Source organism: Marmota flaviventris, chromosome 16 (genome assembly GCF_047511675.1).
Source record: "Marmota flaviventris isolate mMarFla1 chromosome 16, mMarFla1.hap1, whole genome shotgun sequence".
NCBI classification, from domain to species: Eukaryota; Metazoa; Chordata; class Mammalia; order Rodentia; family Sciuridae; genus Marmota; species Marmota flaviventris.
The window spans coordinates 66887946-66906608 of record NC_092513.1 but is presented as its reverse complement, the minus strand read 5'-3'; the positions used below and the strand labels follow the sequence as shown (position 1 = coordinate 66906608).

Here is an 18663-nt window from a genome sequence, read left to right as displayed (position 1 = left end):
TTGAGAGCCTTATTTAACAAATACCTCTTAATCGAATTGTATGGGAAATCATCACTTATCACAGCTGATCAACTTGGTGGGGCTGAGGGCCAGGAGTGGCTGTTTCCGCCGCAGTGAATTTCTCATTTTAGCATGCAACCCGAAAGGCACTTCCATTCAACATTCTCCAGGTGTCTGCTGAGGGCCAGGCACTATTCTGGCCCCCCGGCCTCTTGATACACAGATGTGTTAAGGTTCTGTGGCTTTGGATCTCATAGTCCCTCCCCTCTTTCCCAAGAAGACAATCTCTAGGAGAAACAAGCTCAGCCACGCTTCTATGAGGCCACTGCTTTCTGAGATACCTCTGTTGGCTATCCATGGTCCTCAGAGAACATGCACCTTCATGACACTTTTGTGCCCTGGGCTGCAGGCTCCTCCTGGATTCCTTGGTAGAGAAAGGCAAGGACCATGTGAGGCCGCTCAGCAATCACCCAGAACCAGAGGCCTGCACAGGTGTTAGGGGTGACTCTGGTGGTGGGATGCAGGTGTCGCCACCTCCATGCTGATGCGGGACTGGTCACGAGGGTGCCTACCGCAGAGGAGCAGGGTACGAGCACACCTCAGCAGGAATGGGTACCCTTCCCTCTGATCCACAGGTTTATATCTGCCCTTGGCAGCAAATCGAATTGCTTTGTTGGTAGTGTTATTGTTTTTCTTTCCCTAAAAGTAACACAGGGTACAATGTATGGGTGACTCAGAAAACATTCCAGCATTCCTAAGAGCCACAAATCCCAGCAGGAATGAGTGGGCCAAACGGAGCAGCTTCGATGCCGTCTGCCACTGCCTTTCTTTAAGAAGTTAACACCCATTTTCTGGAAAGCACTGGTGGCCACCCAACAACCTGGGTCAGAGCCCAAGCATTCCGTTTCAGATTTCCAAGGGTGAGGGTTTCCTATGCCCCCTGGGCTGCGGTCCACATCCATTAGTGTTCTAATGCAAAAACACCAGCAAATGCACTTAAATTGCACCCAGTGCAATATGGGATTCGATTATCTATGTGGATTTCTAAATAAACACATTTAACTGGTTAGAACGGAGTGCAGGGAAGTTTCCAAACCCAAACATCTCTCATGACAACCAAGTGAAAACAATTTCCTCTCTGTTTAGGGTAAGCAGGTCAATAGCGGGCCTCTGGAGGAAGCCACTGGAAGCCCAGTCTGAGGCGTCTCAGATTCTGTCCTGTTCATGCTACTTGCTCCTTAATAACAAGTCAGGGGAAAGATTATTTACTGCTGGGGTGGACACAGTGGTGCAGGGTCACTGCCCTTGGCAGCGTCTGCTGGCACTGCCTGTCTCCAGCTCCTCCAGCGGGAGCAGGTAGCTGCTGGTTGTTCTGTTGTCATCTACTGTGACCCGTAGAGCTGGGGATGTGGTGTGCTGTCCAAAGTCATCTGCTTCTCTGTCATGGCCTGCCACACAACCTTGGCAGGACAAGATGTCTGAACATCTCAGAATAAGGCGACCCACCCAGAATTCACTGAGGCAACAGAATGAAGAAAGGTTGAGCATCCCTAATCTGAAAACCCCAAGTCTTAAATGCTCTGAAATCTGAAATCTTTTGAGCACCAACAGGCAGATACCAGTGGAAAATTCTACATCACGAAACATGGTTCCATGCATAAAATTATTTAAAATGTTGTATAAAATTAGTTTCAGGTTTTGGGTCTACAGAGCATAAATGAGTGGTATGTTTAGATTGTGTCCTGGCTCCATGATACTTCATGATGTATGTGCAAATATTCCAAAATTGAACCATTCTGAAAGCTGAAATATGGTCCCAAGAATTTTGGATTATGGATCCTCATCCTGTATTAATCCCCAAATCCTAAAATCCCTGGAGAGAAAAAAACCAAAAATGCTGAACACCACTGTAGGTGTGACCGCTGCTATTTTTCTATTAAACTAATGTCCATGGCTTTTTAGTTTCTCATGCAAGGTGAGCGCTCTACCACTGACCTACATTCTCAAGTGCACACAGATGACTTCTGAAATCACCCTCTCAGGCTGCAGGGCAAGTACACTCTGCACCACCAGCCAATTGTAACTCTTTCACATGATCCTTCTGACATGGGAGTGACAGCTCTTTCATGTGATGGGTTAGCTGCTCCTTCCTCTTCCATAGGAGTGATTACTTAGCCCTAATAAAACAATTTGCTATGGAAGATAGTTAGGCTGATCGAAACTCTGAGAATCATTCTTAGTGACACTGTTAAAAACATCATTTTGTTGTCAAATTCTGGCTTACAAACTATGAAATTGGGTGCAATGAATGTTTATTTTCTACCTTCTCTGCAGAAGGCCCTGGGCTCAGAGCAGGGCCTGGATAGAGCACATGGCCCTGTACGGATGCTTATGACAGATACAAGTTGTACTTAAGAAAAAAAAAATGTTTACCGTAAAATACAGTTTTAGTAACAATAATTTACACACAGAAAATCGGGACAGAAAGTTTTCAGAAAGGCTTCAAGGGTGAGGTGACATGGCAGGCATCCACCAGAGGGAGAGGTTGCGGCAATGAAGCGTGAATCAAAGGCTCAGGGGAAAGGGGCTGAAAGGTGCAGTGAGTCAGACCCCAATATGAGGAAGCTTGACGTGTGTCAAAGGAATAGTGGGGATCACAGGTGGGGAGGTCCTGGATGCTATGTTGGAGACCTCTAATTAATTCGGAAGGCAGGTGAAAGTTTGCAACAGACCTGACCTCTGAGAGTCCTTGGGGGGTTTGCAGGATTAGCAAAGGGGAGGGGCACAGATTTCACAGTGAGAAGGACCTAACTGCCACTGGCTTATGCTAAAGGAGTCACAGAACCCCATGAATCAACATTTACATATTACCTGCAGGAATGGCACAGGATCACAATTTCATTACTTCAAATAGTTTGTGTGAATGTTGGAAGGGTGTGTGTGTGTGTGTGTGTGGTGTGTGTGTGAGAAGGTAGACCGGGGCAGGGGAGCAACTGTTTCCACTTTGCTCATCCCAGGATCCAATGAAAAACTCAGACAGTGCCTATAAGGTCCCCATAGGAGAAGCTGCCACTTTATCTGAGCAAAAATGTCTTCGTTCCTAGCTAAGATGTGTCACTGGCTGAGCTATTGAAAGGGCATTTTATGGTAATTTGAGCTATGACAGACTCAATTTCATTCTTATAAGTTGGATGCAGAAGAAATAAGAACCCTTTGAGCTTGTGAGCATTAGCCCATTAACACAATCTTTCCAAACACCCCGGGGCAGAGCCTGGACATCCATGCTCCTCCTCTACCTCACCAGCGTGGGTGTCCTGTCTCCCATTGGTCACCCATACTCAGGCATTCGGTCTTTCATTCATATGTCAGGCAGTCCTTCTGCTCATGTCACTAGTGAGTCTAAAGTGCTCATGCAACACCTCTGATCTGTAGGAACAAGGTGTCCAGCTGAGTTTCAAAAAGGCACGGTTCTCTGCACAGCCGATTGCTGCTACTTATTAACTTAGAGGCTACTTACATTAGTCATAATGACCCAATGAGACGAGGACAAAGACAGCAGATTAGAAGATATCTTCTCCAACTGTGTTTTGAAAGAGAAGATTTAGTGAAGGATGACATACTTTTGTCTAGAAGATAACCATCCTTTTACCAACTACTTATTAAGTGATGTCATTACTTAAATAAATGAAGGTGAAGCTCATTACTTTCTAAGTTGGAAGCCAAAGTCCTAGGTTAAGTTCTCAACAGGCTAAAAGTGTAAATTGTCTACTTCTGTTACACAAATGCACACATTCTATATTAAATCTGTGTGCCTTTATTAATTCTGTAGATTTTGATCTGTTTTTCAAGTGTACACATAATATTTTGGCAGAGCAAAGTGAAAAGCAAATTTGATCAAATGTATGAGAATATTTAATGAAAGTGATTATATAAAAATATGACATATTATCACATGCATGTAAATTAGTGAGGGGGATCTAGTTGCCTCCTGATTGTGTGGGAGCTATGAGCACTTAAGTGCTTGAGCAAGAGAGAGCGAGACCTTGTTCTCTCCTGGTGTGGACTGGCCATCTCATAACAGTCGGGTAGACAGAGTCTGACAGGATTCTGGTCAAGTTGCAGGTGTGTCCTGGCAATCAGGACTTATTGGACTGAAGAGAAAGCCACTGATTTGGTCTTTGTCACAGCAAGTCCTTCTCTCTCAGGGTGCTAAGGTGACTTCTGACCATGGCATCCTAGCAGGACATTTGCACCTCCATTCTGGATGGTGGCCTCCCACCAGGCGAGGCTGAGCATGATCACAGAGGTCACAGTCACGTGAGGAAGAAAGCCAGGGCAGGTGTCTGCTGCTCCCTCCACCTGGGCGTGTTCTTCTGCCTGAACGATCTTCATTTCTGCCTAAAATCCTAATTGATTGCTCCTGTCAGCCATTTGCAAGGAATCAGAGTTCCCTCAACCTGTGCTAACACAATATTACATTGATACTTAGCAAACACTTGCCTCTTTCCTTCCTTCCTTTCCGTGCTTGCGATCCACCTGCCTCAGCCTCCAGAGTCTCTGCAATTCCAGGTGTAACCACTGCACTTGGGGTTTTTTTTTTTTTTTTCCTCCCAGTGCTGAGGATTGATCCCCGGGCTTGGCACATGACAGGCAAGTGCTCTACCACTGAGCTATGTTCCCAGTCCTTGACTCTTTATTTAATAATGAGTTTTTGAAAATAAGATGAAAGTAAGAGAAAGAACATGTTTGTTAAAAACAGACAAGCCCCCTTTAAAGTGGAACTGAACTAGTGATTCCCATGGGAACTCAGCAATGTCCAGGGATGCTCGTGGGACAAAGAGTCGGTCCCATCCATAGGTCAAGGCAGAGGACCCCTCCCGCGGCTTGCTTTATAGGAAGAGAACAGCCACAGAATCACCACAGACTCTCCAGCCCAGGAGCCCTCTCTGAGTCTCTGGGCTTGACTTAGCCTTCTAGGGAGCAGATTCTGCACTGTGAGCAGTTGGGAAAACTCTGACGCCTGTGTGTGTGTGTGTGTGTGTGTGTGTGTGTGTAGCACCAGCTCCCCCTCCCCCCCACACACACTCAGCAGGAGATGCTGAGCAAAGACAGTAGAGTTATTTCTGACAACCGATACCCATTCTGACCCAAAGCAAGAAAACAGCCTGGATCATGGGTTCCCATTCAAATCTCCCGCCCACCTCTTCTGAGCTTTGTGGCCACGGGGCGCAGATGCCCTGTGCACGGCTTCTATGTCTACAAGTGCGATGGTGCTAGCAGGGGGGTTTAAGGAGGAGAAAGAATACACAATAGAGTCCCAAGTGCTTGGCCACATGTTGTCATCACTACTAATGTTGCCAAGCTTAGTGTTAAATGGTGGCAAAACAAATTCATTTGTAACACAATTTCATCTAAGTAAATTCATCAAATACAAAGTCAGATCTGGACTTTGAACAGATACTGATTAAAACATTCACATTTCAGGTCTCCTGTTTAATTTCTCTGTGCCTCAGTACAGCCACATGCAAAAGAAGGGGAGACCCTCTCAGGGTCTCTGGACTCTCCAGCTGTAGGAAGCTAAGGCCCAGGCTCCAATCAGTGCCCATCTGCTTCCAGAGAATTCAGGGGAGGCAGCATTGGACATTTGGAGACTTCATCACCTGAGCAAGAAGTGCATTGATATCTTCATCTTAAGCACAGCTCTTGAACTTGGACTCATGGACAGGGTTGATTCTGCACCCTGGACCTGCATGCAGAGTCCTTGGCCTGTGTGCAGCAGGGCACAGTTCTGGAGGGCAGGTCTGACTCTCTTCATCGGCTTCTCTAGGCACCTGCCATATCGTCTCTCATTACCCCTAGAAGTTAGACACCAAGGGTTTCTAAAAGTTCATAAAAGGTGGTTCAAATAATATAGACACTAATAGTGTTATTTTGTCCCCTCATAGAAAAAGTTCATGGCAAGATAAAACTGAAATCCAAACTGTTGGGTTTCCTATGAGTTAGCATAATTTAGCACAAACACCTTAGTCCCTGTTCTCCAAAGTACAGAAGCTGAGAGTGGGCTGGGGTGCGGGTGGGGTGTCTGGGGAGTGCTGCAGAAGTACTGAAGGAGGCACAGGGAGGAGAGGAGAGGCCCCCCCAGAGGGTGTTGCTATGGGTTGTTACCGCAGAGCTCCTGGGAAGTTTTGGCAGAACCCCATGGAACATGCCTTGGGTTGTCCAGGGCGTGCCCAAGTCCACCCAATTCTCTGGCTCACTGGGGAGCAACAGGGCTCTAATCTCAAGCCCTTCCAGGCCAACCTGCATGTGGACGGAGCAGGGTTCTGAGAGGCTGGAGAAAACCTTCATGCAGAACGCAGAGGCCTGCAGGCCCTGGGGACACCCTCGCTTTTGCCACGTGAGATCTCCTTCTCATGCTCCTGCCGTGTTGTGACACAGCCAGGGGCCCTCACCAGATGTCTGGACTTTCTAATCACCAGAGCTGTGAACCAAATACATTTCCTAGCATTCAGTATTTTGTATGGCAACAGAAAACAGACTCAGATGCATGTCTTCAATCTCTCGGGCTGCTACCAAGGTTAGAGTGAAACTTGGTGGCATTGCCTTTAAGGGTACTTCCTGGGCAGACACTTCCCACGCATCTCCTGAAGTGAGGCATCCTCTGATGACTTTCCCTCCAACCTCCCCAACTGTGAGCCAACTTCACCTCACCTCCCTGTGCTCACACATCACTGACCAGCGCCACCTCTCTGCCTTCCACTTCTGTCATACATGTATAAAGGGACCTGGCACAACAAACACTGTCAAACCATTAAGTGGCAGCACATAACTCGCTGTACCATGTTCTATGTTGACATACAGCTATCTTGGGTAAGACCAAGACCATGGCTGCTCACTACCCAGCACCCAGCAAGTCTCTGGTCCTCTGGCCAACAAATGTTGGTCTAGGTGAAGTGTGATAGATGCCAGCACAGTGGACTGCCGGTGAGCAAGGGTAGGGTCCCATCATGTTTCGCCTTTGACACTCACTAGCTGCGTGACCTTCAGTACGATGCTTAGCCTCCTGGAGTTTACTCTGCTCATTGGTAACGTGGGAAAGATCTCCTGTGTGGGCTGCTTTACTACCCTCCTGGTCACTCTCATTTCCTGGGACTACGTTACACCTCCTGGGATGTTCCTCATGGGCCCCTTTGAGGGGAGCAGCCTTCCACACCCACAGACCCTGGACTGGGCTGTGCAAGCCCCTTGGGAGGCTCACAGCAGGAATGTCACGTGTCACGCCAACAAACACTAAGTGCCATCGCTTGGCTTGGCCATGGCAGTTTTCCTCAGCCACAACAAAGGCAGGAGCCAAAGAAGAGTCCAGCAGCCGGGGTCCCAGGATGAAGACGACACTTGAAGAAGAGCCACCATTGATCCACAGCCTCTGTGATATGAGCAGGAAATGAGCCTGCATCCTGCAAGTCACTGAGATATGGGTCAGCCCAGCATCACCCAGCAGGACCTGACCAGAACGCTGTGCAGAGTCGGCGAGTCCTGTGGGGAGGCCACTCAACAGAGAGGTCAGTACAGGAAGCTGAGCTCCTTTTCCTCTTATGTTCATCCACACCCCCATATCCAGCCCCAGAGTGGGTAGGAGTAGAGGTTTAAACTGTTCCACTAGATGAACAAATTAATATGTTGGACACACATTTAAACACTAAAATATAGAAACATTTTTTCTTCTAGTTGTTTCTTGGTTGTAAACTATGTTGACAAATTTTATGTTATAGTCTTGAAATAGGTTGCTAAACTGTCCAAGCATATTTATTTACCTACTGTCTGAAAGAACCTAGACGCTCATCTTCCAGAAGCCACCACGAGACAGGATTGGCCTGAGTCCTGCCCGGGTGTAGGGCACTGCTGTTCCACGCGGCCTCGGTGACAGCATGTGCTGGACTCCAACCTCTGCACACTTCTCAGAGAGGCAAGAGGATGCGGCGTCTGTTTTGGTACAAACAGGTGCTCAGAGCATTCACTGGACTCCTCAACTCAGGCCTCAATCCAGAACCTTCAGAAACACGCGGCAGTGGCGCAGGGGGAACAGCTTCACTTTTCTCACAGAGACTGATTTTATTGTGCCCCCTCATTTCTTGGTGTAAGCTATCACAGAGAACAGCATGTGAAAACCTTGGGATTCACTTTTGTGTTATTTCTCAACATTTTTATCTGACATTACCTAAAGAAATAACATCAATCTCTATAACCCAGTTAGTGAGTTAGGAAGCTAGAGAACAAAAATATTAAAATTTGGCCTTAAGTTTTCCAAGGAATCTATTCATTCTCTAAAGGGAAGGATAATAAATAGTAATTAAAATTTATTGAGAAGGGCAAATTCCATGAGACTGGGGGGTGAGCCAACAGAGCACAACACACTAATATTTACGTGAAATGTCATTTATCAACACCGAGTGCCTCTCATCCACCAGCGGCTGGGCCAGCACTGGAGGCTGCCAGGAGGCCACCTTGCTCTCCTGCTGGGATGCGGGGAGCACTGTGAGCTATGTGCTGGCCACAAACGCATCAGTTGCTTGATTCTGAAGGCAGAGGAGATGCTGGGAAGTAAGGAGAGAGAATGCAGGGCTAGTGGCCAGGGGCCTAGAGCAGGTTCTGAGGGGAGCTGGGGTGGGCCCAAAAGACGGAAGGCTCCTGAAGGAATGGAAAACCAATGAACCAGGCGCAGTCCTCAGCTCCGCTTCCCAATAACAAAGCACGTGAGGCCGTCTGCGGGACGGAGGGAAGGAGGTTTGCCAGCTCACAGTCATGCAGGTTCAAGGTCAGAGGCCAGGTGGCCCTCTTTGTTTGGCCTCTTGCAAGGGCCTGCCTGTGGGCAGCATCGATCACGTGGACGGCAATGGTGAGAGTGTGTGCAGGGCTCACATCTCAAGAAGGAAGCCAGAGAGAGACAGGGGCCTGGCTCAGGTGTCTTTAATAACTGGACTGTGCAGAATGACCTTGACCCTTCTCTTAGGACCTCACAGCCCCACAAAGTTCCACTGTCTCCCAATGTGGCCACCCTGGGGACCAAGCCTCCTACACCTGGACCTTTGGGGGCCGTTCAGACCACTGCACTGGATAAGGATGGGCATGCCCAGCTGCCTGGCCACACTGCAGCAGTCAGAGCCTCACTCAGCCCTCGGTCTCATCCTTTAACTGTGCCTGAGTGGATGGGAGGCCAGGGGACCTCCCCTCGGTTCACGGATGTGGCTCCTCCCAAATGCAGCTCTGGATCTGATCCCGTTGTGATAAGGGGAGTGAGTGGCCAGCGCTGGGCTCCAGTGTGGACTTGGCAGCCTGAGCGACCTGAAAAGGGTCCCTCCTATAGACAGGGTTCAGCAGGAGGCCTGAGAGACAGAATGGAGCCGCACCTGCCTTCACTCTCAGGAGTGAGCAGCCCCAGCTGCAGCTGCGACCCTCCCCCTCCACCAGGCTGCTGTGAGCTGCTGGTGAAAAGCACCAGCTCTTTTCTTTCTTGGCTTTGGCCGAAGCCCACTGCTTCCTAAGCTCCTGCCACTCAGGTGCTGGGCTTCAACATCATGAGCCACTCATCCTCTCTACCACCACATGATGGCTAGTATGTGGGGCACCTGGGCAGTGGTCAGTTTCATGCTCACAAGCCTGAGAACTTCTCGGACCCCAGGAAGAAGTTTCCATAGAGTATATGCAGTATCGACAGAGGTGTGAGGAGGTGACGAGAGGAGGTGACAAGCAGGGCTGGTGGCCCAGGAGCAAGCAGTTTCGAAGGTCACCAGGCGGTGTCACTCGGAGGGGGTCTCTCCACAGGTGAGACACAGCAGACCCAACAGCATGCTGTGGAAGCCTGGGGTCTCCCCGATAGACAAAGCAAGGCTTCTGAATTATGTCTGCACCGGGAAAAAGTCCTGGAGTCCGTGTGCTTTGTTCAACCAGGCTATTTGTAGCATGATTCGTGATTTAAAATGTTTTTTGACAGGGCAAGATATTTCATTCCACAATTTAAGTAGATCATCAAATAAAATCACATATAATCAGGTGAATAATGAAATTTGAAGGGCTATACTGATGACATACATTTATTGAGAATAATTTCTTTGCTTCTTTAGTAAAAATGGGCACGAGATCAGTAAGAGGTTGTTATTTTTTACACGGGCAGAAACAGGATCTCTTACCAAGCAGGAACTCCTATTTCTGCTGGCAAGTTATGTGCTTGGGACTAATTACTTGCTGAAATATGCAGCCTTGGAAAGAAAAACCCATGTTCAGACCTTGCTCAGAGTTTATGGTGGTAGACATTACCATTACTAGCGCTTTCTAACGTTTCTGCTTTTCGTCCCTCCCTGGGCCTTCGGTGGAGGGGCACCCGTCAACTGTGCGTGGCAGTCAAGTGCTGCTCCCGGGCAGAGGCATTTACAACCCTGGTGCACCTCGCCAGACTCCCTTCGCAGGCCCAGGCCAACTCAGAAGCGTCATATTGAAACAAAGGCGTCACAGGGACAGAAGCTGACCATGGACCCCATGTGGACATGCTGCTTGGAGTCCTGTGGTCTCTCTTCCACATTTGCAGGAGTGAGAAAGAAGCATCTGCTGCATTGAGTCACTGAGAATTGGGGCCATTTTGGTTTCAAAGCCACCTCAGCTAGCAACTCTTTGGTAGGACAGCAGAGGAAAAGTGAATTTACAAAGCCCCGCCCACCGGGCCCACCTCAGCACTGGCCGAGATGACAGTGATCTGGAAATGTGCACCATCCCAAGCTCAGGAAGTCTGCACGGGGAAGGGAGCTTTCTGAAAGAGGCCCCGATATGCTAGGCACCGCGTAGGCCTCCAACTGAAACCAAGCGCTCCTGCCCTGTGGCTGAGGGTGCTGCAGGGCCGGGGTGGGGGACCTGCTGGACAGAACGCAGACCTAGGTCCTGACACTTACTTCCAGGGTACAATGCGCTTCCGCAGTGAAGTCCTAATGCAGAGTCCCGGCGCCCCACAATGGGAGAAGCCACTGTGTGCAGAGTGGAGGTGACCACTGATGGGGGTGCTGCCACAGGTGGCAGTGGGTTTCCAGAGAGGAAATGGCTGCACACAGCTCCCAGGATGGTCCAGCACCTCCCCTGCAGGGCTATGCAAGAGGTGGGCAGGCAGATGGCACCCTGTGCTCCACCCAGGACGCCCATGTTCCTGCTCCTGGAGAAGCTCTAAACTCAGTCACGTCTTTCCCTCTCCATGTCCTCACTCAGATAAGCTGTGACAAGCAGGCAGGGGAGAAGACTTCAAAGGACACAGGGAGGAAGGATCAATACCTCTTATGTCTGCTCTGAAGAACCAGGTGCTCTTTAAAGGTAGAATTGGAATGTTCTCTAAGACCAAGACCAGCTGACTGGAGCAGTGAAGAGCAGAGCCCCAGCTAACAGCCCGGCTGGCACACGCTTTGCAGCTGCAAATGGACAAGCCCCCAAAGACCAGTGTCTGCTCTGTATTTTGAGACACTTGATGCAAAGCAGAGAACTCTGTCTGCTCTTAAATAACAAAACGCAGGAGGACATAGTATGACCACATTTAACACTCAGGATGACACCGAGTACCCTCAATGGAGCTGTCGTGTGAGCACTGCACAAGATGACAGAGACCACGGTTCAACAACAGACTCCTGGACTGTGCCCTGTAGCAATTTAATTTACGCAGCTATTGGGGAGCATTCACATTTTAGGGAAGCACTCCAAGATGGAGATTGTACTCTCTGGCTTTGTGCAAAGTAGTCCTAAAATGAGAAGAGTCAGTAACTGGTGACTTGAGGCTGTGTCCCCAGAGCTACAGGAAAAGTAAAACACAAAACCAAAAAAAGACCTCAGTTCAAGAACTCTATGTGGAGTGTGTAGAAAGCTTAGCCTTTGTAACCAGGATGTGCACACAGGTCAACACGAGGGACGGTGCCCATGCAGGAAGCCCTACTTGTTCTTCCGAATCTTTGTGCCTGTGAGACCACAGTCCATGGTGAGCATCAACAGATGATGGCCAGCACCCAAGCCCTGCGGTTGCCCATTTGTGTTCATCTAGTTTTCTTGGAATATAGCCACACCTACTCTCCATGGCTGCTTTCTGCACCAACACAACATTGGTAGGTTGTAAAGACTCAAGTGGCCTGCAGGGTTGGAAAGCCATCCTCTGTTCCCTATGGCAGAACTTTGGCGACTCCTCGTCGGTGGGTTATTGTAAGGATGAAAATGATTCAGCACAGTGCTTGGCACATGGGAGCTCTTCTAATAAGACTGATATGCTGAGAATCAAATGTGGTTTCAATGGCTGAATCCGGATCCTGAACCATTTTACAAGAAGCTCTTGTTCAAAGTGCTTCATTTAGGAGAAAGCCAAGAGTCTCCACCTGCTCTTGATGGAAAAATGGCCACAGACAAATGCAGCCCGAAAGGGCTCTGGGGCACTACTAGTCATCCATCAGGCTGGCAAAGCTCCTGAGTCCACAGCGTGCTCTGCCACTCCTGGGCACTGCTGCTGGGAGTCACAGGCACAGTGGCACAGGCCTGTGATCCCAGCTACTGGGAAGGCTCAGACAGGAGGACTGCAGGTTTGAGGCCAGCCTCAGCAACTTAGCAAGGCCTGTCTCAAAATGTTATATACTTAAATGTAACAAAATCCAAAGGAACTATATCAACTAGATCACTGGTCAAGTACATCAGTGCTGTTTCCTTAGGAGACAGCCCTCGTCAGTGGAATGTTTCAAGCAAGCCATTCCTGGTGCAGGCTCTCACAGTACACAAACCTGCAATCCATTGACTTATGAGGAGATGTCACATGAGCTGTTTAAATTTCTTGGGTATAAAACGGGATGTTGCAAAGTCAAATGCTCCCTGAAACCAGAGGGGGAAAGAAATGTGTGAGAAGCCTCATCTATCGCAGAGTCGGGACTGGTGTGAAGAAAGACCTGGGGTCTCCTGGGTCTCTCTGCATCACCTGTACCCACACGGCTTGTGTCCCTGAGACTATTAGCAAAGCGGGTGCTGAATCAGATCCCGGATTTGCAGGAGGGTGGCTGGACCACTCTCCCCACTGCATGCGCTCACAGAGCACGGCCACCTGCAGGCTAGAGAAGGCAGACCGTCCGCATACCCTGAGGTGGGACTCACCACTAGTGCAAGTCACAAGGAGGGGACTGCCTGTGATGCACCTTCCTCACACTGGAGCAGCGGGAGGCTGCCCTGCACTTGCTGTGAGCTCCCACTTGTGAAGTCACATCAAAAGCTGATACCGTGACCACCAGGGAAGGGAGGCCAGAGCCCAGGGGGAGATGGTGCTGATGTTCCCTAACAGACTTCGTGACATACTATGGCCTAGAGCCATGTCAACGTCACATATTCAAAATAACACTAACCACGAGGAACAGTCTGTTGAAACTAAACGGAATTACATATAAAATTTCAGATACGATCACACAAAGAGAAGAAAACAATTTCAATCTACTGTGGTTCTCCGCCTTCTGATGGCACATTCTGAACAGGACGCCCATCGGGCCAGCGGCCAGCTTTCAAAACTTCCTCCAGCCACCTTGGCATTAGTGGGGACATTAGTATTATTTTGAAAATATATAAAATGAAATGAGGGAATTTTATTAAGAGTGAAGTTTTTCAGTGGAAAAGAGTGAAAAATGTAGCTTCAGAGAAGTTGAAAATTTGCGAGGCCACGTTTGAATTGGGAACACTGTATGAGCTCAGGATTTATTCTTCTTAAAAAATATATTTCCTAGCTCCATCTGTCGACAAGGCCCAGAAAGGATGGCACCCAGTCGTGACGACCATCCCTGGTGTCTAGAGAGTGGTTTCAAAATGCCACTCCCCAGCAGGGGAAGCCGGGCTCCAGGAGGGACCCCTACTACAGGTCCACAGCAGAGGGTGGAGGAGATGGGAAGAGCCAGCTGTGCCAGGACCCAGGACCTTGAGGACCCGGAGGACCAGAGGGTCTGTGCCAAAGAACAGGAAGTCACGAGTCCCTTCCCAGGCTGCAAGTGGAACCCTCGAAAGTCCCACAACAGAGAGGTTAGAACACCCCCCCAAAGGGCAGCACAGAGGTCGAGTCCTGGCACCGAGAGATTCTACAAGTCAATGGGCCAGGCTCCTCCAAGCTTATGACTTAAAGAAAAACAAGATAAAGGGATTGTGGGGGGTAGGGGACCACTGATCAAATAAGGAGGCTTAAAAGAGGTCATAATGAGGAGGGACATGTGGCTTCTGGTGGCATGCAGATTCAAACCAAGAAAAAGGACATTTTCAACATGATTGGGAAGTGGGTCTTTTTCGCCTGTTTCCAGTGCTGGGGATGAGCTGGCCTCGGGTCTGCAGGGCAAGCTTCTGCCACTGGGCTGCTTCAGTACGGTGGCCAGTGCTGTGGCCAGGTCTTAAGGGACTGGGCTGAAGTTGTACTAGGGCTGGTTGTACTACTGCGGATGATAGTGGGTTAGGGCTCAGGGAGAAAATGCCTGTTGTTCTCACCTACAGAGGAAAGGATGGCGTGAGGTTAGAGGTTTTGCTTAACATATTTCAGCCCAAATCAGAAAATAGAAACAGTGAGTTTGGCCGAGCCCCGTCAACGCTAGGTGTGGATATACGACCTCCACTGTCTCTCTCTACTTCTGTGTGTGTTTGAAATTCCTCATCACATGATGAAGAATCGAGAGAGAGAGATTTCACACTGGAATGAAGCCGGACCTGTTTTCCCCTCATCAATTTTTTTTTTTTCGGTACCAGAAATCAAACCCAAAGGCATTCAGCCACTGCACCACATCCCCAGCCCTTTCTTATTTTTTGAGACAAGAGACTCTTTCAGTTGCCTCAGCCTCCCAGGTCACTGGGATTGCAGGTGTGTGCCACTGCGCCCGGCACAACACCCTGGGATCTGGTCATGCAGAGTCAATCTCTGTTGACACCCTGAACTAGTGACAAGAGCTGGAGGGAGACCAGGTCGTGATGGTGCCGGTGAGAGACGGAGCATGTAGGGACATGAGTAAATCCTGGAATCACTTACTCAGGGGCAAAGGACTGCTGTCAGAGGTGACTATTCTGTTGCCCCCGCAGAGACGACGCAGTTTTTAGTATTTTATTTTGACCACTCTGTGAACTTGAACATCCCCAGAAAAGAACATTTTCAATACAGTGAAAGCAACTAGTGAATATATACTTTTAGAGTAAAATAAAATTATAACTACTTTTCTCTCTTTTAATAGCTGCATCTCCATTGAAAGCTCAGTGTTAAGACCCTAAATCCCAAAGGGAAGTGCTGCCTGCCACCTGCCACTCGACCCCCGGGAGGGGGTTTGGGACCTGTCCCGGCCCCACCTCCACATCTTTGATGTTATAATGACTCCATATTCTTTCTTTTGGGGACTCTGGCATAGGAACACTTGTAGCTGCACAAGGTGTGACTCAGCATTGAACTTGGAGGTGACAGGAACTGCTTTAATAACTGGGAGAAGAGCAAGGCTTGCTGTCAGCCACTCCAGTTAACCTTGATTTCCACTCTGCATGCTGGGATGGTTTATAGAGCAAAGCTCTGACTGTGCAAAGGCACTGAGGCTCCCAGAGGCAAGGTGATGTTGTGCCAAACAGTGGCGGCAACACAACTGATTTATATTCAAAAGACCTCTTGGAATAAAACAGGACAAGACAAGTAGCAGGAGGTGGAGACGTGCTGACCCGGCTTACCTTTCAAAGCCGATCTGCCGAAACGTCTTTTCCCACGTTGAGCCTGCAACAGAAGAAACAAGGTCAGTGCCCTCTTCACTGGCTCTGTCCTGCTGTGGCACGCTCTTGCTGGGCGCTTGCTTTGGCATCTGCATGGAATGACCTGGTTTCACTCTACAACCCAACTCTGCTGATGGCCTTTGTATATTTTTGTTTCCCTCAATTTATTTAGTGTTTGATTGACAATATTGTACATATTATAGGCAACAGTGTGATGTATCCCCATATATATATGCATCATGTGAAGATCAAATCAGGGTAATTAGCATATTCATCACAGAAATATTTATTACTTTTTTTGCGGTGAGAACTTTCAAAGTCCTCTCTTTCGGCTATTTTGAAATTTACCGTAAGTTAATGTTAATTAGAATCAGCCCACTGTGCAATATGACATTAGAATTTATTTCTTCTATCAAACTATGATTCTGTGCTCTTGACAGCTCTCTCCCCATCCCACCCTCCCTTCCACCCTCCCCTCCGCCCTCCCAGTTGCTTCTTCTTCCAAGAGATCAGGTTTTCTAGGTTCCACAAATGGAGAAGACACAGAAATGGACAAAGGAGAGAAGATCAAACACAGTCATCCTCCAAACACCCAAGGATGCCCATTTCAGGTCGGGTGAGTAAGTCTCTCTTGTGAAAACCCCAGTGCACTGTGCACCAAGCACTCCAACCCTTGGCCTGCAATCCGTGGTGCATATTCCCCTCCAGGTGACACCCTCAAGTCCAACCCACGCACCACACCTTCCTCTTACCAGGGCTGCACCAGGGGACCGCATTTTCACTCTTTAAATTTTGAACTGTTTTTTAATGGTTAAAAATGTAAAAATGTTATCCAGATCATATGAGGAGTAATAAATACAAATCACAAAAGCAAAGAACACCTGGGTATAAACAACTGCCACAATTTTTCCATTCCTCCATAAGTGATAGGCACCTAATAATTTTCCAAGTAGTTGACAGACAGAGAAACACTAATTTTTATCAAATAACATTTTAATAAAAATGTTTCATGTACATATGTTAAGGGTTTGGGCTAATTTGAGGGCTTTACATTTTCCTGAGGCCTAGCCAGTGGCAAAACTATTTTGATTTCAGCTACTATTATTCTAACAGATTGTTCATGTTACCCTAAATTCATAAGTTGTGCGTTAATTGATAATCAGAGCAAATCATCACTGCCTTTCTGTGGACGATCATTCTGCTAGCAGGCAGTGGAAGATTCTGGCTTGAGTCTTCAGAGGTAGCTAAGAAGTGACCCGGCTTCTTTTCTGAAATCAAAAACACTGGGCAAGTGTTTGCGAGCCTTTCTTAACTCTACCTCAAGTGCTCCACCTTCTGGTAGCCACGCAGACACCCTCAGACATTACCTGGGCTCCTGGGAAAGCAGGAGCTTATACAGGAGGGGGTGGCCCCAGGCAGACTGAAGTAGCCCCAGGGGAGAGAGAAGCAGTCACAGCGAGCTGGAGTTTTACCCCAGGGTTTGGGTCCCTATGAGTTGGTCACGATGGAGTGTTTCAAATGACCTTTATAATAAAGGACACAATTTCATATATGCATTACACACACACACACCAAATTTAAAGCAGAGTTGGCTTATTTTCTTGGATGATGTCATTCTTCCAGCTGAATTCCAATATGTTTTTCTGAGTAGGAATTAAAGACACAGACTTTGAACTCACCAGCCCAGGAATTTTTTTTGGTCTCTGGCCCAGAGAAGCAGGTACCCTGTGAACATCTTGTGTCTTGTGAGCTTTATGCTAAGCCATCAAAAGTCCCTATTTCAGGGATTCTTGCTCCTAAAATCCTAGCCATCAAGACAGATAACTTGTCAGGCAAAAGCGCCGTTGTATTCAAGGCCACTGGACTCTCTCTGCTCCAAAGTAAGGAGCAGGAGAGGAGAGTCTCCCATCAGGGCAGAAACAGATGCTGACCTCAGGCCAGGCGAAGCCCAGGGAGGCTGTGGGGAGGGATGGGATGAGGGAGGAAGTCTAGATGCCACGTCTTTAGACCCTTTAGCTTCTGGAGGGAAACAGGCACCTTTTAAACTGCTCTGTTATTTCCATTGCTTTCCCGGATCTTCTCCTCATATTCCCCAATTCCATTTAAATTTTAAGAAGACTCTTTTCTTAGCAGATTCAATTTATTATCAATATGAAATTCAAAAATAAATGATCCTGCTATACTGTTATATATTTGCTATTTGATGTTTTGAACATGGAGCTTTGTTCCTGTGGCGGAGAAATGGGAATTGTTCAGACAGGAAGGACACGGTCTTGGTGCAAGATGGGAGAGCGACCCCCGTGGGCACCCGAGCCTCTTGCACAGCGACAGCCTTCTTTCTGTGCACACCTTCCTAGCTTTCTAGGGTGCTGGGGGCATATTAAAACCTGCCTCCAGCCCTTAAACCCACAGTACCCCAGAGCTGTAGACTTTTATGTCCTTGGTCAGCGCCGCCTCACGATGAAATGAGAGACAGGCAGTAAATGGAACAGACATATCCAGATCCTTTGGCACCACGAGTATTTTTGGCAGCTCATTACTGACTTGCTGGGGAATTCTTTAGAGCCATTAACTGTGCTCCACGTGGTAAGGTAATACCACTCTCCTTTGCCAAAGCAGCCCGACTCTCGGAGGAAAAGCAGAGAAAACAAAAGTGTCTGGCAGATTGCCTGGACCAGACACTTGAAGAGAGATTTACCACGCCCACCCCCACCCGCGCGCTTCCCACAGCACCGCTTCCCGCGGTCAACTGCCATCTGAACCCTAAATGGAAAACCTCTGGAACAAAGAAAGACTGGTAAGCTTGGGCTAACTCTGATCACAGCGTATTGCTACAATTGCTCTATTTCATTATTAATGATCGCTAATTACTGAGCCCGATTGGCAGGTTAGACCCTGCACACACCT

General features: G+C 48.3%; 1 protein-coding gene across 3 annotated transcripts in view; it reads right to left on the bottom strand.

Annotated features, from left to right (window-relative positions):
- Piezo2 (piezo type mechanosensitive ion channel component 2) overlaps nt 1-18663 on the bottom strand; it is a 347771-nt gene that overhangs the window by 163427 nt on the left and 165681 nt on the right. For all 3 annotated transcript variants that reach the window (XM_034637375.2, XM_071602748.1, XM_034637377.2), the window contains exon 4: nt 15718-15760. In XM_034637375.2, the coding sequence (XP_034493266.2) occupies nt 15718-15760 (43 nt within the window). The remainder of the gene's footprint in view (nt 1-15717; nt 15761-18663) is intronic.